Source organism: Parambassis ranga, chromosome 8 (assembly GCF_900634625.1).
Source record: "Parambassis ranga chromosome 8, fParRan2.1, whole genome shotgun sequence".
Lineage (NCBI taxonomy): Eukaryota > Metazoa > Chordata > Actinopteri > Ambassidae > Parambassis > Parambassis ranga.
In genome coordinates, this window is record NC_041029.1 from 1,575,986 (window position 1) to 1,597,465 (window position 21,480).

At 41.2% G+C, this 21,480-nt stretch overlaps 1 protein-coding gene across 15 annotated transcripts in view; it reads left to right on the forward strand.

Moving 5' to 3' along the window:
- The first annotated feature begins 12,964 nt into the window (after positions 1-12,964).
- The window catches only part of bahcc1a (BAH domain and coiled-coil containing 1a), a 52,422-nt gene continuing 43,906 nt past the window's right edge, over positions 12,965-21,480 (forward strand). For 14 of the 15 annotated variants that reach the window (XM_028411534.1, XM_028411539.1, XM_028411537.1 and 11 more), the window contains exons 1-2: positions 12,965-13,193; positions 15,519-15,842. In XM_028411534.1, the coding sequence (XP_028267335.1) occupies positions 15,671-15,842 (172 nt within the window). In that variant the 5' untranslated portion in view covers positions 12,965-13,193; positions 15,519-15,670. Of the gene's footprint in view, positions 13,194-15,481; positions 15,843-21,480 lie in introns of all 15 variants that reach the window. The other variant, XM_028411535.1, reaches the window with a different exon arrangement.

Consider the following 21,480-nt stretch of genomic DNA (forward strand, 5'->3'; position numbering starts at 1 on the left):
AAAATTAGGTTTATGTTGCATATTGTTTGTGTCTGTAGGCTGATTCCCGTACTGTCACTGTAGCTCAGTTGAATTATGAGCTCAAATGTTCTTTATGTTCGGGCATTTATTTAGGCTTCTCATAACACGCACCATAATGACAACATGCTGTGAGAACTAAAACAGACAAGCACCAAACACAAATAAAGACACAATAAAGCATTCTTACAGTTTGAACAACTCTTACATTTCTTCCAGCTGGAGATGCAGACATTATCTTCATCACAATACAGCGAGAGGCTTTACAGCATCATTCTTGGTACAGTCTTCTTCACGGCATTCCTTGGAGTGCCAGTAAAACGATCCACCCCTCTTCAATATATTTTGCAACCAAAAAAATAAAAAATACCCTTTAACAATAACAGAAATCGTTCAAAACGTTCCCATAGAGAAATAACAATATATAACAGTGGTATGCAGAATGACGCTCTTTCCAGGTGGATGACGTCCTCTACGCGTCTTTTTCTTTTGTTCAGAGCTTTACAACCGTGTCAACAACACCCATAGTCAGAAGAGCGAACTATCGCTTCCACTGACACTCTTTGGCACACCACGTGAAAGCACAAGGCTCTACAATTAAATATTAGCAGATCATGTGATAGTGCACGACCGTCCGATTGGTTCCTGAGTTGCCAATAGGATTACAGAGCGTCTAAGCAACACTCAGACATGGCGGAGCACTGGTTGAAAAACCTGAAATGTTGTTTCGGGGTAAAAGGAGTCTGTATCTACTACCATTCCTGATTTCTGCGCAATTTTTTTCAAGATATATATATATTTATACACAGGCTGTTCGACCTAGAGAGCTTTGTACATCTTCACAGCACCCCCAACCAAAACGTGCTCCCACTGGCATGCAAATAATGTTCTTTGATTTGATCTCAATTCTATTCAATTCTTCCACAAAGAAGTACAAATAGCCTAGCTAGGCTAGCGAGCTCAGCTTAGCTCAGTTTAGCTTAGCCTAAAGGAGAGTTTATGTTTTCACTAAAACACAGACTGATATCAGTGAGATATAGTGGCAATGCTAGGAGGACTAGTGGTTGGTTCCAGCCTTTATGCTATGCTAAGGTGCTTGGTATAGCAGACATGATTTCCTCATCTAAAACCCAGCCATAAATAAATCAATAGATAAATAAATCAATAAATTGGCAAGTGTATTTAGCTCCTGATCCACTGAACGTGCACGTGAACCTTGCTATTTCCTTCTGTGTCCACCACTCTTTGCTTGAAATGATAATAGCAGCAGGGCCTGCCCAGGAGAGGATAAAGTAGATTGCTCAACTACCGGTACATTAATGTACTCCCTACAGCTTTCTGCATCAATAATGTACCACTGTGAAAGGGGCCATTTTACCTAAAAATGACTATTACTTTTGATAACTGAGTCATAAATTATCCTGCTGTTGGATTGCGGTATATGCATCGTAACAATAAATCTTAACACACATGCAAAAAGGAAATCTAAAACGAACTTGTTTCATCTCTGTGGTCTTCTGAACTGTTGAAAAACTCTGCTTCTTACATTCTATTTGATGATTTAGTCCTTTAAAACTGGAGTGGAAAGAACAGTTTAGTGTTTTGTGTAGTTCCATAGAGCATAATGTCGACTTTCGTTAGCAGAATGAGTATCTGTGACAGAGGAAAAGGTTTGTCCAGACTGTCTGCTTGAAATGTTCTGTGCTGATTGGCATTTTTAAAAAGAAGTCATTCACTGTCATTGTCACCACCCTCATAAAAAGGGTAACCCAAATGACATTAAATAGAGGATTTATGATCCCCATATATTTGAGTGGAGGCCTGCTGAACCTTATAAAGTCTGTGTTGGCGCTGTGAGGCTTTGCTTTCTCTGTCTCGCTGTTGTTTTTTTCCCTGTTGCTGCAGAGTGCCTACAATTTCCTTTTCTTTATTTTCATTGGCATTTCAAGAGCTCGGAGCTCTGATGAATGTACTCATTCAATAGTAAGGTTTTCATACACACATGGATACACCGGAGCACAGCACACACAAAGAGGGCGGCCGTGAACACGCAGAGAGTAGATCCTGACTCTGCTCAATGCCACAGGACGTGGAAGCACAGCAAGCTTCAGACGTACACTGGGTCTGAAAGTCTCCCTGCCTGTACTGGGTATTGTTGGTGGGGGGGCATTCATTGATTGGCTCGGTTTCTTTTGTAGGAGTAGATTTAGTCTGGGCTTTATGAAGGTTGCTGAAAATCTATTCAGGCCATTCTCCTTGCTTGGTGGAGCGCAGCGGTAGAGCCGCCGCTGTCTTCACCTTTATTGGTGGAAGTTGCCCTTGCACATTTGAATCTGCCATCTCCTGGGTCTTATAACACTTTATAGCTTTTAAATCTCTCATCAGGTTGTATACTCTATGATCATACAAAAGATATCACTTCTCTTTCTTGATTCATTTGATCTTCTCTTTGACTTTACGCTGTTAAATCTTCTACTCCTTTTTCCAGGTTTGAACGAATGCATGAGCATTTAACAGAATAAATGACAGATGCTTTGTAGGAATTTAAAAAATAGAGATTAAAAACTATTTTTATTCTTTTTGTTCTGAATGGCTTGTTTTAAATACTGTGTTAATGATGAATAGAGGCAGTCAGGTCTGTGTTTGTTTAGCTACTATTTTATCTTATGAAACAGCTGACATGCCTCTGCAGACCAGAGAAGATGTTTTAACAATTGGAGGTAAAAGTGGCAGAATCTGATCGAAACAGTGTTGAGTGGGACTGCAGCTCTCTGTGCCTGCATGCCTTCTCTTAAACAGCTCATGCAGATGGTTCTACAAGCACATCTGGCAACAGCTGGAGCTGTGCGCACATCTGTTCCATCCTAGGTGGAAGCAGTTCGGTGCTGCTTAATACTGACCCCCTCTTACATATTTTTACTTCTCGTTCCTCTGCACCTCCACATAACTTTGAATCCAAAAACACCAGTGGGGGTCTCCTACGCTCCTTCACCACAGCCTATCACATTCACCCATGGGGAACGACTGTTTGTCCGGATCTCTCTGCTTCTCTGGCCATGTGATTTTTCCGCCTTCTCTTGTTCTCATATGACTTTTGAACTGACTTGCTTGACTACAAAGGTCAGCAGCTGTGTGTGGGAGACAAACATCAGCTCATAGCTTTATGTCTTTTTACAGAAGGCCTCATTTTATGGAGCATTTAGATGACCCCACGCCTTCAGAATGAGCATCAGTGTAACAGATCTTGGTGCTGAAAAGACACAAATAAAAAAGTGGAATTTTAAATCCAGCTCAAGACGCATGACTTGTCTCTTGATCATTTCTTTCCCCTCTCTAGTTCTTCTTTTTGAAGAGATCCATGAGACCTATTTCCTTTCTCCTCCATCACCTTCTACTTCTCCACATCTTACGTTTTTACTTGCCCCATTTTGCAATCAATCTGCTGTTCATCTTATCTAATGAGCTCATTAGGATGTCTTAAGCAATGGTGATTGATAATAATGGCTTAGAAATGTCCCATTGATTCACTTCTATATCAGGCTTATAGAGTAAAGGCTCTTTATTAAAATCACAGGAGGTCAACTGAAACCTCTTTCCTGTACGTGGCAGGCAAAGCCTTTGTTTTCAGTTGCCCCTCCCCCACTCCACTTCATGATGGCTGAATTGGTTTTTATTTAACACAGCTTCCATAACCCACGTGTGAAACAGGTTTACCATATACAGTAATTACTCCTTGGCATATTTTAAGGAGACGTATGAATGTAAATGAACGTTAGCAGCAGACATATTATTCCAGCCAATCAAAACAAAGGAAATGTGTCTTCAGGTTCATAGCTGGACTTTATAACAGCCATGACTGATGAAGCCATTTGACTTTAAAGCTGTGAGAGCTCCTGTTAGGTTGTGAGGCCACTGGCAAAATGGCCTTATGTGTGAGAGGGTGAGAGAGGGAAGGAGAGAGACTACTAATCATACGTTTGGATAGAGTGTGTATGTTGTTGTGTCTGATAGACTTTGCACCAACATGAACGGCACAGTCAGCATGCACACTTCAAATCACTGCAATAGTTTCACATCAAGCAATTTAATGGCACAATCCCGGCCAGGGAAGTTTTTATTCTAAATCCTGTCTATAATCTAATGGCCTTTGAAAGTCTGCCACTTCCCCCTGGCTGACAGGTTGTGCATTTGGATCTAATTGAATCCATTTACATCCCGCACAAATGGAAAGCACATGGAGGCCTTCCCACCTGGTTCTGATCAGCTACTGAGTTGGGAGAACAACTCTCTTTGGAGTATGTGTGGTGCCAGCAGGGGAAACTGCTGCACAGTGAGGTGAAAACACTGTGAGAGAGCAGGAAGAGGGGACACATTCTGACGCTACGCTTGGCCTGAACTCAGTTCAGTTTGAGTGCTGTCCCCCTTTTACCTGAATATATTACATTTTCCTATCTAAGCGACTTTAGTGCTTAACAATTGTGGTATGTTACCACAAGGGGGAGTCTTACAAATACTGCTGCCGATACAGGCACAGAGTGTATAAATCTGCAGCCAGGTCTTTTTTAATGCACTTTTGCTATCATCGTCATAAAAGCTGCATACAATAATAAGTGAAATATATGCTGCTGCATGATGCTGTAATATTAGTTTGGAGGCTTATTAGAAGTATATATTACAACAACTAATATTTTCTAGCAGCAGCAACTATGACAGAACTGTAACTACAGAATGAGAGCATTCACGTTGCTGTAGGACATATTGTTACGGATGCAGTTTAGGTGGTTATTTTTAATCCAATAACCATACACCATATGTACTGTATAGATGGGAACATTGATACTTATCTGCTTGGTTAGACTGCAATAGCAGCTAGTGGAAACTACAGTGGCTGAGACGAGTGAACACATTCAAAGAGAGAAAACACAGCAAAAAAAATCTTTATAATTGTGACCACTCGTAACATCACCAAATATGAAGCCTGATCTGATCCATACTTACAATTGAACAGAAGTCTTTCCATGTCCTTAAAATGACAGAGCTGCTGGGACAGATAAGGATGCTGAGATGACCAACATGTTAAAAAGTACCTGGCTTGCTTAATCGTGTGTTAGTATTTATAGCACATGTCAAATGATGACAATGCTAAATGTGCTTGTTTTTGTCTCTTTCTGTTTTCTGAAGCTGCACAAATGACTGCAAAAATGCAGTGCACCCCAAACCTCGTTCAGTTGTCAGATTACTAAACAAGATAAATGTGACCCGGGTGTAAGAAATGCAACACAATTAAAAACCGAGTCATCTTGTCGTGAATGCCACTTTAACTATTGACAAATGCGTCGTCTAGTGTCATTTGTGTTTTTAGCATAAAGTCTTAGCACATTCTGCAGATGTATAATGAGGTTTCTGAGTAACATTATGACCTTCATCAGGTCCTCCTCAGTCCATCCCAGCCCCACCTCATGCCACATCTGGTTTGACCATCTCCACCTCAAACCCCTGCTAGCCACCCCCACCTGCACCTCATCAATCCTCTGTGTCATCATTGCCACATTTCTGGCTATTACCAAAGTAAGCCATGACACAAAGATGTGAAAATGATGAATGGACTTTTCCGGACAGGAAGCAGCAATGGTTGAAGGGACAACTCACCCCCTCTCATCTTTCCAGTCCATTTTTCACTTTCTTTCTTCTGCTATGCCTCTCTGTGCCCCTTTCTTCTTGCATATTAACAGAGTTATTACTGTACATCTCCAACCTTTCTCAGTCTCGTTGTGAGCAACACCAAGGACCAAGAAACTGCATAAAGAAAAAGCATTAAATAGCCTTTAGTCATTAGCATGCCTGCTATTGTTTCGACATTATCATGTTCATTAATGGCCAAACAATAACCATGTCTTCTAAGAATGACTGTAGTTTGGTTGTTAATGTGAATAGGATTCCATTGTGTTAATCTCAGTCATTAAACGAGTGGTTCTGAGGCTTCTGTCTGACATGTAGGCATTGTCCCTGAATGCTTCACAGATTTTTTAAGAGATATTAGTCAGATGTGGTTATTACCTTTATAAATCATAGTCATATCATACTTTCATATGATTTAATGTTTGTCTCGGGGTTTGTGGTTAAGGCTTTTTAGGCACATGTTTTTAGTCTTAACATTCATGGTGCCAGTTTTGCACTCTCATGAACTCTAGCCTCCAATATCAGACCAATGAAACACTCCCTTGTTTTTTATTCTCCCTCAGGGCAAAGTGGCAATGGGAGATATTTAAGAGATTTAAGCTTCCTTTGTCTTGGGGGCTGAAGCCACTCCTCCTCCACCCCCCTAAAGCACAGTAGCAGCTGGTCTTTGATACAATATTTTTAACATTTCATACATTAGGACAGTAGAAGAAAGTTGTTAGAATCTGAAGGAGAGTTAAAAAGTTCAATTCTTGAGATCATTTGTTTTGCAGGGCTTTCACAATAAATCTCCACGGAGTTTGTCTGACATCAGTTATTTCGATTAAGACAAACTGCTCTTGCTAAACCTATTGTGCACAGCAGGACACGTGAATATTTAAGCTTTTTGACAGTTACATTCAATTTCACAGACAGCAGTATTCCACACAGAATATGAGAGATTTCCTTGTGTATGGTTTGATTAGTGGATCAGGATTATAGCCCTTCACTCACTATGGCTAAGAACAAAAACAAATACATATATATGGATGGGTGTGTGTGTGTGTTGAATTTAATCAGAAAGGTGCTGTAGGAGGCTACTTCATGGCAATGCTGACACCCCAGGGTGCCTGGAGCCAATTAAAAATATGTGCTGATCAAACAGTCTGCACTTGCTTTGCACAACTATCTCCAGAGCCTGTGCTGCTGCAGAGGGACGGCCAAGCTCTGGGCCTCTCATTTCCATCGAACAGGCTGCAGAGAACTCCACACCGACACTCTCCACCCGCAGATCTGGTTCCAGGCTCAGTTACCCCGAGCTGCAAAGGACAGTTGGTAATGAAGGGCCATGCAGAAGCCTCATAAGAAAAGACCTTTAATTTACACGTTTGTGAGAGATGTGACACACTCATTTGATCCCTATAGAGATCTTTTTTTCCCACAAGGGAACAAGCTCCTCCCAGTTTTCTCTCACACTCTGACATTAAATTACAATTATATGACAATTTAGAGTGACAATTTTAATTACAGTTGTTCTTTTGTTTTGAGCAATGTTGCCAGGGCCAGGGTGCTCAAAATAGATTCATTGTAATAAATGTGAAAGATACTCATATTTTCCGAACGTTAATATTAAGGAATCCCTCATCTCTGTCACATCTTTCTCTCTTCTCCCTCTGCAGGGTCCCTCCTCCTTCCATCATTAGGCATCTCTGTCCCCAGTGATTAATGATACTAATGAGCATGTGCAGCCATTCACTCTGCCACATATTATTCTCTCCTCTGGCCTCGGCCATTTGTCAGGTCCCCCTGTGGACGGCTTCCTACTAAAATTCAGCCAAAAAACAATTTAATCCATATCCACAAAATCTTCCATTTTTGAAAAAAATATGAATAGCATTCATGCTAATGTTCACTCAGACCTTTGTTTATAGTGACACCTGTGGTCATTGAACACACTGCAGTCCGCATCCTGTTGCAGGCGCTTGAGTTAGCTTCATGGGTTATAATTCAGTTATTTCTATGGAGACATAAACCCCGCCTACACCAAAGGGGAAATCAATTCATTGATCTTCTTTGATTCTCAAGTGTCACTTGGCTAATCTATGAAGCAAACTGCAGATGCTGCATTATCATTTTTCACAACAGTGTAGTAGAACTTTGAGCAAAATAGAGAAAATGTGTACATCCAGGTACCTGGATGTACTGAAAGTGCAGGAGAAGGTTATGCAATTTGAGACACAGCAGATGAGCTACCACAGGAAAGCACCCTGGATACAAAGTAATGCCAAACCTTAAAACTCAATCTTTAGGGAAACAAAGGTGGAGACAACAGACAAGGTGTGAAGCATCAGACAAAAATATTGTGAAAACTATGAGATCATAACATTCAAGCATGCTGTAACCATTCCAAACGTCAGTTTTCTGCTGCTGTATTTGTGTACTTAAAGCTAAACCATGTTGACACCATGCAGCTTATGTCATTGAGGAATGTGGATAAATCAGAAAGCTATGCAGTAGCTGTTTATGTCTGCTAGCACCTTATCTAACTGCAGTGGTTACATTGCTAACATTAGCTGTGTTAGTGCTAAAATAACCCATTAGCTAAGTCAGATCTAATGTTTTTCATGTATTTCATGGTATCATGTAGCATGGTCCACCATCATAGAGGCTGTAATGCATAATCTATCTCAGTAATTTTATATTGATAATCTGGATTGTATGATAGGAGGCAAACATCAATACAAACACATTTTTACATATAACAAAATCATGTGTGTGTCACGTCATCTTTTCTTCATCGTGTAACGTACATGTGGCTCATTGAACAGATGCTGTGTGTTTCCGCACCAACCATGCTGCAACAACCTGGCATTGTTAAACTTTATCGTTGGCAGACACTGCAGGCTTGTCAGATAGGCAGAGGGAAGGATAACTGTCGGGACCTGGAAATACAGATCATCACGTCTATGTCGGGACCACATTTGGCCATTGGGATGTGAAACTAATATGACAGAAGGGCCATCTGCTATAGGGGAGCACAGTGGCGAGCAGGAAAACAGATTTAGGCCCTTAAGAGCACATTTGTGCAAACGTGTATATATGTCAGAAACTGATTTGTGAAATGATGGCTGAGCTATAACAACGTGCAACCAGACATGCTTAGAAGAAAAATAAATGCACATTATATGTATATTATATTATAGCTGTTGTTTCTTTGGAGTTAGTGCAGCCATCAGATGCCTGGTGTGATGATATTTGGTATTTTAGGTTTGAATCCCTACTGATCATTACTCACAAGTACTGTCTTGTCAGGTTACTCCTTATACTCCTTACTGCTTTTATAGTTTAAAAAACCATAATATATCAACCCTAAAAGGTAGTCAGGGTCTTGTGAGAAATGAAAGAATAAATAGTGAGTGAGTGAATAAATGTGAATGAAAAGAGGAAGCTCTGGCTTACCATGGATAGAACTGGGTCTGGGAGATACAAGGCTTGTGTCTGAGACTCTGAACGGATCACACACAAACCCGCTTTTCTTCCTTCAAGCAGGACTGTTTCGGTAAAACATCCATCTTGCTCACATGAGCAGGAGACCATCATGCTAAGATATTAAAATAGCTTATTGAAATGATCTGTAAGTGTGGGTTAATCTGTCCACTTCATTGCAATAATTAGCTGTTAGAGCACCATGCATGGAGACAAAAGAAACACAGACCATGTTCAAAAATATTCTGTCAACCCAGGTGATAAACTTCATTTCCATTGCAGGAACACATCCCTGGCCTCCTGAAATCCCAATTAAGGAGCTAAGAGGACATTAGGTTAGGTGAGTCTGAAGCAAAGACAGGAAAATGCAGCAGTTTGTACTGGATAGGTGTGTGTGTGTGTGTGTGTGTATTAATAAGCTTATTTTTTTATAATTGGAATTAAAAACTCAAGTGGGAGCTTAGAAATGTCCTCACAACTATACAAGTGCATGGTGTGTGTTTTTGTAAACGCATTTGAATATATGCTTCTAATGCATTGACCAGAGTTATATGTGTGTTTACAGTGTGTGTGTGTGTGTGTGTGTCAACGCTCTTCTGTTGACTCAATTGTTTCAAGTAAGAACTGATATATGATGATATATATATATATATATATATATATATATATATATATATATGTGTGTGTGTATATATATATATGTATATATATATATATATGTGTGTGTGTGTGTATATATATATATATATGTATATATATATATATATATATATATATATATATATGTGTGTGTGTGTGTGTGTGTGTGTGTGTGTGTGTGTGTGTGTGTGTGTGTGTGTGTGTGTGTTTCCCAGACATAAAATCTGGGAGTGTTCCCACATAATTAAATTATACATTTAAATCTTAGCCGTCATGATTTGACTCATGTCTGCTAATGTTAAAAACATACGTAGCATGGAAATAAAGAGGTATTTTTAGCATATGGGTGTAATGTTGCTTTAATGCCTTGTTCCCATTGTCATCATAATTCCTTGCTTCAGTGCGTTGATACCGCTGCCTGGAATGCACGTGTGCAGATGTTATATTGACATTGTTTTAAAAATATGGGTGTCGCTGTGATATGTATGGATGCGTTATTTATGATGATGATGATGTGACCGTTATGATACGCCTAATAGTATTTTATTTTATTTTATTTATTTTCATTTTTTGGTCTCGTCAGATTTTAACACAGAGTGACACATTTATTGGTTGTGTCATCTTTCAATCAGCCTTTGTTTTGTTTTCAGTCACAAGAGATATTAAATCTGGTAAACCATAAACCTTTAGCCTAAAATAATAAATTGCATGCTGGTGTATATTTTAGTCAAACCAGAGTTCTTCCTACAAGAGAAGAGACATAGTGTGCAGCTTTAAATACAATGCCAAGTCTCCATACGCTCCTGGTAATGCCATATGCCACACACACACACATCTCAATTATGCCAGTGCACTAATGACAAACCCAGAAATCTGCGTGTGGCTTTATATATGCGTGTGCAAATTGTGAATTGCATCTTGATTAACACACACAATCAAACACAGGTCGTAGGTCATCTGATGCCAACTCGGTATTATTTGACAAATCTAAATGCATTAAATCAAACCAAAACAAACTAAATCATCACCATGAATTTCAATTTATTGTTAAATTTGATGAGCTTATTTTTTTAAATCTTCATTTTCATATAATTATGAAATCAAATATAAATGAATGACAAGAAATGACAGAAACATGGTTTCTGTAATGTCAAATGTTCCAGATGATCAGTTCCTTATAGTGTTCTTAAATATTAAGTGTTTGACACAGACAATGATTGTGCCTGCCCCTTAATATGCAGGGGCCCTTTGTCCGTCCCTGCATGGTGGGAGGCACAGACTGTCACTCAGCACCACATCCCTGATCAAGGACAATCCTCTTCAGCAAGCTGGCCTGTTTCTTACAGGCCCTCATTCAGCATTAATCGTCTCTGTGCCTGCATGTGCACATATTAGAATGTGTACCTGCATGCAGTGAAGCACCCTTTAAAAATCTCCTGATGAGATGAAATTCCACTACATTCTGCTCAGATACAAGGTGGCATTCAAGCATGGTTGGCTGTAAAATCACACAGTCAACGGACAGCTGCTCACATATAACACAAACGTTCAATTGGTACAAAGCCTGTATTTACCCTGCATGTCTCTAACAGTAAGGCAGTGCTTTATTTTCCAGTGTGTTCATTTAGCTTACTAAATCAGGTTCTGATCAAATGATTTGATTTTATTCATAGTGCACAAGTGTGTATAAAAACAAAATGAAAAGAAAATGATGAGAATGATTTCTTTATTCTTCTTACAATGAAGGCAAAATTAAAATTAAACCCGAATCCACATCAACGGATGGGAAATGTTCCGTATAGTATAGAACACAAACGGTAAATAACGCTCTCTGTCTTCACCGGGCTCACCGTGCCGCTTGGCTCCTCGGTAGCTCTTTACACCCAACTGGAGCCAGACCGCGATTACAAACAGCATGCCACGCTATCATTCAGTAATCACACCGTCCAAAAATTCACCGCACCGACCCAGCTATCACAAACCTCATGCAGCCACAGCTTTCCTCCATGAAAGCGGACCTCTGCAGGATCCACGCCGTTCCTCTGCTCTCACCTGCTGCCTATGACCCGGTCTGTGTCTGGTAACTAATCATAAACATTAGGTTCTGCTTGTCCGCGTTTAGATGGAAACTAACCTCGATTATTTTAAATATCCAACATATAATTTCCCTCTCTCTGCAGCCTACTCCCTTTGATTCACGCCTGACTCATATGGCTTCAGGGCCAGTGGGGGTCCGCCTTTGGGGCGCCTTGAAACTCTCCTCTTATCCCCTTTCATCATCTAACTCGGGACGCCTTGAAACCGCAGGGCCAGTTATTGCCTTTTTTCCCCCGGACAGCCCAATGCGGACTGGCCAACAGCCAATCACAGTCTTGTTTACATTCTATGACTGACAATGCCCTGGAACCATGCCAGCCAATCAGAGCGTCTCATACAAGGGGCTTCATTTGTAAACATTTCAAATAATGTAATAGACAAAAGGCTACAGTGATAACATGCGCATGATAAAATAGAGTTCCAATACATCGTTACAGTAGCTCCAAAGAATTATTTAATGCCATGTTTTTTGCTGTTTCATTAAATAAAAGGTGAAAAAAGATATTGAAATGATAGCCTACATTTCAAACTGCTGAAATATGACAAGCTAATTTCTTAATTCGTGTGATTATGTTGAGCATCCCCCAAATCTATTCGTCAGAGGTAGATGACGAAGCTGATGTGGAATATCATGAGCATCAATTGAATTAGAGCACTAAAGTATATGTTTCAGAAGGAGCTTTATAACATGTAGAGACATGCAGAGACATGTAAACTTTTAGTGGATTGTACATTGTCAATATTATATAATAATATGATTCTAAATGTACACTGTAAACCGGCACAGATCATGACCAGCTGCTGTTTGAGCTGCTGTGCATTTTAAGCACGGAGCTCCATTGTGGCTGTTTTGGCCATCCTGGCCTTTGAAACTGGCGCTTTTCACTCTGTTTAGCATTTCCAGCCACCACACCATTGGCCTGGGCTGCCAACCAATCGGAAGCATCCGGATCTGCGGGCGGGCGGCACGAGCTCATTACCATGCAGCTACTAGACCAATGGGAGGGCGTGTTTACCCTGCCCTGAGACGCGAGGTACGCAGTTGCACCGGGAGAGAAACCGCTGCTTGAGATCCGAGCCGCAATCCAGCCAGGCCGGAAGCCCCAGTCCCACTGCTTCCATAGACCGAAGCAGGCTGCTGCACAGCCTCAGATGGACAAACTGTAGGATTTCACTCAGCCACATGCTGTGTTGCAGATTTTGATTTTAAATGGGCGTCGCATTCGGCCTCGCATCTTCACTCCCCGAGTTTTGTGATTTTATTATTTATTGTTATGCAAGGATTTAACATACCAGTAAGTAGTAATTTTATACACATTTTTTCATTGAATAAAACATGTTAGGGCCTGTTTCCACTCTCTCATTATAAGTGAAAATGCTGTAGCCTGTGTGACCAGATGTGCATTGAAGGGGTTGGTATCATTTTCAAAATAAAACTGTGAACATAGATGACTTATTGGAAAAATATTGGGCAGATTATTATTATTATTATTACTAATATTCCTCATATTGTTATTATTATTATGACTATTATTTGTCATCATAGCTTATTAGCAATTTAGTAATTACATCCAAAATGAATGACCACATAATGGACCGCCTCGCTAGTGTTTTCTATAATTATCCTATTTTAGAGAGGTGCTCGCTCCTGATAGCTTCATTTATCCATTATTTAAGATCCTGTGATCATTTGTAAAAAGATGCCTGCTCTAAATAAATGAGGCTCTGCAGCTCTACTTCCGTCGCTCGGTGTAAGCCACGGCGGCCTGTCTGTCTGAAGCGGAGAGTCTGCATCGTGCGTGGGAGGCTGGTCTTCACAAGCCGTGGCCGAGGTGCACTCTGCCGGCATGCCTTGTCACGGAGCGCCGCCCGCCTCGCAGCGCACGGTCCAAGCCTACAGCACCATCTGATTTACAATCCGCTTTTTCTGCTGTCGATTTGATTCTGCAAATAAAATTGACAGCAGCGTAATAATTGCATTAAGGGGCGTCGATCATCTGAAGTCTTTTGTAATTGTAGGGTTTAATCTAAATTTAATGAGAGAATTTGCGAAAATAAAAAGAAACACTCGCGGACATTTGCAGCAAAGCGGATAAATGAACATCGAAGTACATTTGGGAGCATTTACAAAGCGTAAGCCTCGTGCTCACAGAGATTCTGATTTTTATTCTTTGGTCGTTTGTGGGCACGCAGGGAAGGCTGGATGTACCAGCATGGCGAGAGGACGGTAATGGCCGACTGCAAAGCGCTGTGTGTGGAGACAAAGGCAGTCCTCCCGACAAACGGCCGTTCACCTTGGATCCAGTCCACGACCTGAAACTCAGCTATTGTGCTGTAGCACGGTTTCTTTTATTTTTTAACGTTAGGACAACATGCAGCACATACATTATCTGAAAGACTCAGTTAAAGCGCATTTGTCCCCAGACCTGGAAGGATTTTATTGTTGTTGATGTGGCAGTGGATTGCAGGCTGCAGACTGCTGCACGGGTAGATAATGGTGATAGAATGAAGCAGGCCGGCTCATTCACATTGGGCTACAGTATACAATTAAAAATACATGTGATTTATTTATATAATGTTAAAATTCATTTTATCTTTGGGAGCCTCCTGTAGCCACTCAAAAAATATGAGCCATAACATAAACCCATTTATTTCAATGGAATCGTTTAGATATGGTGCATATTAGGCCATAACTGGGCCACAGACATGTGTCACATTCAAATCATTTTTTTACACTGAAATACATTTTATTTTAATTTTGAGAATGCCCCCCCCCCCTCCACCTCGACTAAATGATGCTATTACAGGGGCATGGCAGGCCATGCAGCATATAATGTATTTACTACTCTATTTGATTACCTGACCTGAAACAGGTCAAGGCAGATGAAGACAGTGAGAGTGCAGTTATTCACACACAGGAAGACAGAGACTTCACAGCTGATGCATCTTTAGGTTAATTTTATGATACTCTTATTTTGTTATTGGTCCTGGGCCTCGCTGAGCTGAGACTCTTTATACCAGGCCGTCTGCACATGGGTCGATAGAACATCTTTTTTCCAGTTTGATTACAGTTGTGTTGAAAAATGCGTAAATTATAACATTATATTTATGAAAGTAGTAAAGAGCTGGATGGGGTTTACAGAGGCAGAGGAAAGGTCTGCATCAATCCAAGACAATAGAAGGAGCAGGAGCAGGCAGCGCTGTCCCCCTTGACGTTCCCCGAACAGGACCACGCTTACACTGAACTCCCAGTGACAGCCGGTAACCGCTGCCGTGATGGGCTAGCTGCACTCTCCCTGTTGTTGAAATATAATGGTAAATGAAACCGTGTCAGTCTCATCGTGCCCGCGTCCATATGATGAGGCCTGTATTCCAGCTGATCAGCTGAAGCGAAGCCATGCTCGCTGGGCTTTGGTGCCTCGTTTTGTGACTAATCTGTACAATCCTTTGAATTCAGAGGGCGCTTTAAACGATATATCCAAAGGTAGTCTAACATAAAATCACTTGTTCTTTATTTTCATAATTAGACTGAGTGTCAGTACTTTGCATCATGCTCTTTTCTGTGTTTTCCATTTTTCCATAGCTATAATGACAGTTGCTTTGAATTCCTCCTTTGGCAGAAAAGATGATCGGTGGCAACGTTTTTGGCCGGAGAAGCCCGACATCGAATGAATGCAACACATAAACACGAAGGAAAGGATTACTACATGGGCTGCGTTTGATTTTCCTGACCTGCCCTGTCCGGATTTCGGATTACTTTACATTCTTTGGGATGGAAGGACGGGATTTCGCTGCTCCGGCGCACCTTCTTTCAGAGCGGGGCGCCCTGGTGCACCGAGGCGCCTCTCGGATCGCTCCCTCGGGCCACAGCTCGGTGCAGCATGCCGGTCACTTTCCGCCGGGGAAGTACTACCCCTCACACATACCAATGGCTCCCCACTCAGGTTAGTCCTAGAATAATATCACATTCTCATCGTCTTCTAAGGTGTGGCTGTTGACAGGAACCCCTATTCAAATATTGAATATATTATAGAAATAAATAGATTAGATAGGATTTATCCCAGGCCTTTGCGACAAAACACATTACGATAAATTAACATTTATAGCTTGAACGTCGTAGAGGTAATGAAGACATATTTGTTAAACAAATACTAATTTGGTAAATGCCATGGCAGGCTTGTTAAAAGGGCATTTTGCAGAGCGTGTCGGAACTGGCTTCTCACCGGCTCTCATGGATCTGAAATGAGATTTTGTCATTTCACGTTAAATTGACAGGTGTCACCCCATCGCTGTCACTTGACCAAAACCCTGGGCCATATATTCAGAGCCATAAAGAGGCTGGATGAGCAGCTCTATGCACAGGGTTTATAAAAAGAAACACAATACTAGAAAACCCTTCTTCTATATTAGGCTTTGAAGTGTTGGAGTGCAAATGTGTTCACAGTGCATGCACCAGCTTTAACAAGTGTTAAGGTATCATATGCCCAAATGTGCACATTTACAAACCTCACACACACGTGTGTCCACATCACTCACAGTGTACAACAGATCTATTTTAAAACAAGTCTAACACAGTCTTTCAGATATACTGTCGTTGCACTCTACAGAGACCAACAAAGACGTATGTATGGCGCAGATGTTGTAATGGACCTGATCACAATTAAAGTAGTGTCTGTCATTGCTTTTATTTTTATCAGATAAGACATGTAAATAAGGTATGTCAAGGCAGTGGTGAACTGATGCCATCAAACAGTTCCACTTCCAGAACAATTTCCTTTGAAAACATGTTAATGTGGCCTCTGAAAACAGTTTGTGATGCAGCTGAGCAGCGTGGTTACTAAAAAGCAAAGGAATACTTAGTCCTCTGCTGTCATTTTGTTTGCTAAAGTACTGTATAAAGCATCAAAGTTATGCCCTGCATTATGCTAAGTATTTGTGTTTGATTAAATTCTTCCATACTCTGCAGTATTGTTGTAGGCTAAACAAAGATATTTATCTAATTTATTGTATTTGTAAAGATTCTGGATTCATTTGTGCTAAACATGAGGCATAATTAGTCATTCAGGAGAATTCATGGAGCTGTTCACCATTCATCTCTCACCATTCATGCTAGTTTGCAGTGTGTGTATGTGTGTGCGTGTGTGTGTGTGTGTGTGTGTGTGTGTGTGTGTGCGTGCGTGTGTGTGTGTGTGTGTGTGTGTGTGTGTGTGTGTGTGTGTGTGTGTGTGTGTGTGTGTGCGTGTGCCTGCCTGAATCTTTTTTTTTGATACAGTGAAGGCTAATGCTGGCTACAGGGCACAGGTGCTCCCCCAGCCAAGTTTATTTTGTAGTGTTGAGCTTCACCATCATGCAGACCTACTGTCTGAATGTCATCAGATTTCAGGGAGCACCACAGGTGGTTTATTGTTCTCATTTTCGTCTGAAGCGCATGGGTGTGACTGCGGAGCAGCCGCACATCTTCAAGATCTGCAAAATGATTTCACACTTTACAATTTTATATTTGGTTGAACTGGCATAAAGAATAATGCGGCTCACTGAATCCTCTCTTGTTATTTAGTTATTGTTCTCTGTTGATGTACAGGCTTTGATTTATTAGTTTAATAATGCTCGAAAATGTCAAGCATACCATATTGCAAGGTGGATGAAACAGAAAGCACAATTATTATGCACGACAGTATTTTATGAAAGCAGTAGATGCTTTCTGTTAAATTCAAACAACCTTGTTCATGCTTTTGAATTATTGATTCCCATCATCAGTGTGTTTAGAAAGGAGACAGCTTTTCATGGCAAACGAAATATTTACATTTGCAAAAAGATGTATTTATTTTGGACTATTTAATTAATGATATTGTATTCATTTTAAAGAAATAAATACAAGCAAATCAAACTGCATAAAAAAAATGAAATGCTTGTAGGTTGACTTAATGACAAGGCAGGTCATTAGCGTTCCTTCAAGTGTCCTGCATTCGAGCAACATTAGCACTGAGTGTGTTCGATTCCTCTGCACTTTCCCCCCTGGGGTGTAACGTGCACACACGTTCACATGAATACTTTACAAGAGCATGAATATTTCAGGGTTGATGTAAAAATGCATTGGGAGGCAGGTTCTGATGTGGTTCCTTGAAAGGGCTCCCCTGACTTTGCAGAGGTGTTTACTGAGAACACGTCTTTCACCCTTGCTGCTAAAAACAGCCACGCTTCCATTTGGCATTGTTCCTTTCAGGTTACCGAATTTTAACAGACTGGAGAGATTGGTTGAAATCAGGACAACAGACCCTCCTATCCACTGAACCACTGCCTAGAGAGCCAGTAGATTCTGATAGTTTCCATTTGTCTTTGTCCATCTTTACCTACTACAAGCCAGTCATTTGTTTTGCATATCAGGCGGTCGATTTATAGTTTACGCTTACACTGTGTTATAGGAATGTGACATTGGAGCAACTTTACTCCCTGATACAGCGAGACACAGACCTGTAAACGCATCGAATGTGGTTTAATTCTGCCAGTTCATTTACAAGAGCTTTGAAATAGTAATTTTATCTTCTGCTGGCTCTGGTGCTTGGGTTGGAAACGGTCTCCACTTGGCTGTGAGGCTGAGATTCAGATGTTGGATAGTGTCAGAGCAGGAGACACAGTGGAGCTGTCTTTACTGCTGGCATTTATGACTGGGGTTCATCTTTCAGCCATATTGTTCTGATCAGTGTGCTCTGGCTGAGGTGTGGCTGTGTGAAAACAGCGGGGGGTTCAGAGGCTGTCCATGGCTGAGCTCTGCTCTAAACGCCCCATGTAATCAAAGGTCATATTTGTGTCATCTCGCTCACTCAACCTAACCTTCCTTTACATTGCCCTGCCTCTCTCGCTCTCTCCATAAGCGGTCCTCAGTATCCTTTCTGTCCTGCAGGAAGACCCATTTGCCTGGGAAGTGGTGGTCTTCCTGCCACTTCTGTTTGCGCCACCCTCCCATGCTCCAGGGCCATTGTTGAAGACCCCAGCTTTGTGTGTGTTTTACAGCTGCTGTTAAAGATAAAAAACAGCCCCTTCCACCCCCTTTATTGTTTTCTGGTAGGATGTCCCTGTCATTCCCTTGGTTTTTATGTCCTAGCTGGATATCTGAGCAGCTCTCCCCCCTTCAAAGGTTAGCCGAGCTGTCTGCCTTCTCCCATTTTTCTCCAGAATAAATAACTTTACTGAGACTTTTATTGAATGTCTCATGGCTGGAATATCCCATGGGTGTGTGGTTGTTGGGAAGACACTTCAAAGACAAACACAGGTGTTTGGTGGAGTTAGCAAAGGGCTGGTTACAACCAGGGTCTTTAAAAGAATAAACCTCAGTGAGTGGGGGAGGATTGTTTGTTTCTCCTTGGCTTTGTATCTCTAGTATTGTGAATTCATCCCTTGCTCCTGTTTGCCTTTAGCTGCCTCCCCATCCATGTTGACCAGACAAGAGCAGTGTCTGGAGAGTGTTGCACACTCAGCATAATTATTAGAAGTACAGCAGCCAGCTCCAGTGAAACCTGTTCATCCTTTCTCAGCAAATGACAAAATTAGCTATACTTTGAATGTTATATTCAAAAGCTACAAAGGCAACTGTAAAGACTTAACATGGCTCTCAGGCCAGACGCCATTTGGCCCTGGCTTTGTGTGGTCCCCCTCCTATTTTTGTTGAGTGAGGACCGTAGTCTGTTGTTGGGCACGTTTGTTGATTGTTTCAAGATGACACAGTTCAGATGTGCCATGTCCCCCCGAATGGTGGTGGTATTGTGTGGCATCTTACACCTGAAATAGCACCTTGCCTGTAGCTGCGGGACCATCTGTCACTTTCCTCTGGAAACCCAAATGAGTAGGAAGGGCAGTCAGCTGTCTGTGACAGAGTAAATCCTTCCATATTGGCAAATATTTGTCTTTTTCGTCAGTGTGGTGAAACACAGACTGACACAGCGTTTTAAAGCCAGGTAATCAAAGCCCAGTAATCAAAAATCACAGCATCTGGATTTGAAGTCAGGTCGATGGGTGCTATTGTGTAAAATTCTTTCCGCATCACAAAAGTGTTCGTAGTGAAAGCTTATGGGCTAAAAAAGAAAAGATTTTCAGTTTTGCCTGGCTTTTGGGGCCATGTTGCCTCAGATACAGGCTTCAGACAGACCGCCACCCACACTACACCATGTGGCATGGTGCCACAGAGCCCTTGCCTCAAGCATGGGGCGTGTAGGATGGACCAACACAAAGGAGACCCACGGGTGAGAATGACAGGCAGGGTAATGCCTTTCTGTACCGGATTTGAGAGCATTGGATTTCAAAACCCTTCTCATCTATTTTTACACTTAATGTGAGGATGTAGGAAGTTGAACTATTCAACATTCCTTACAAAAACCATATGATTAGTTGGACGTACCTTTGTTTTCTTCTTCTCTTCCTTTCTCTCTCCCTTCCACTGTTCTCCCCCCCTCACAGTATCAGGCTGCTGCTCATCGGCAGCCCCAGGCCCACCTCAGTGCGTGGCCGTATTGCATGTGACAGCTGTTAGACATTATTAACAGCTCAAGCAGAAAATCCAGATTACTTGTTTTTTTATTTCAATTTTATGATTGTAATCGTTCAGTGAGAAGAACAAAACAGGGCCATTGCTCTATTGTTCTTAAAGAATAAAAACTGCAGCCAGTGACAATAATGCATGCACATGAGTGTGCATGAATGTTTGGGTGGGTGTGCATGTGCGTTCTCCAGACGACACCCCCACTGTAACTGAGGCACCCTGTGGTTGGCTGTGAGGCCTCGACAGGTGCATTGTTATCTCTAACGTCTGTGTCTGTCCCTGCTGGATCTGCTGTTTACTGCTCATGGCAGGATTTCATGCTCAAGCTGAGGACTCAATGTCAACATATGCACCATAGCCAGCACCTGAAAGCATCACAGGTACCACTTGTCGTCAGTTTTCAGTGTGAACAGTAGTCTCATGGATTTCAATGGAAGTGCTTTAGGAAATTGCTTATTTCCACAGGCTATATTGTAGAAGGAATGGAAACTGTAACTATAGTAACCAAGGCACAAGCTACGACCTAGCATCCCTAAAACTACCGAGTAGATTTAATGTGTTAATTAAATAATCAAGTAGGGATCGAAACAGATCTAACAGGATGAGACAAAGCAAAAGTAAACAGCCAGTGAAAAGAAAGTTTAAATATCAGCACAGCAACAGCGCCTGATGAGAATGTAGATATCCTTGCATAATCATCAGTAATTAATTTGTTACTCAGACACAGGCAAAAAAAATCCTGTTGCAAAACAAAAAAGTCTGGAGACCAAAAACAAAGCTTCTGTTTTTTCATTTTACAACCAGACAAAACAAAAAACAAGTCCACCATCCACTTCGGATTCTGATGTTGAAGCTTTTATTTTGGCTTTTCTACAACTTCCTGTCCCAGATCGACAAATCAAAAGGGGAAGGTTTGTTCACTGTTTGGAAACAATAACAAAAACATTTTCGTTTTTAAAATTAAAAAACTAAAACTTAACTTATGAATCTCTTACATGATGTTAATGAAAAGGGAAAGAATGATACGACTCAGCAGCTCTTCTCTGTAT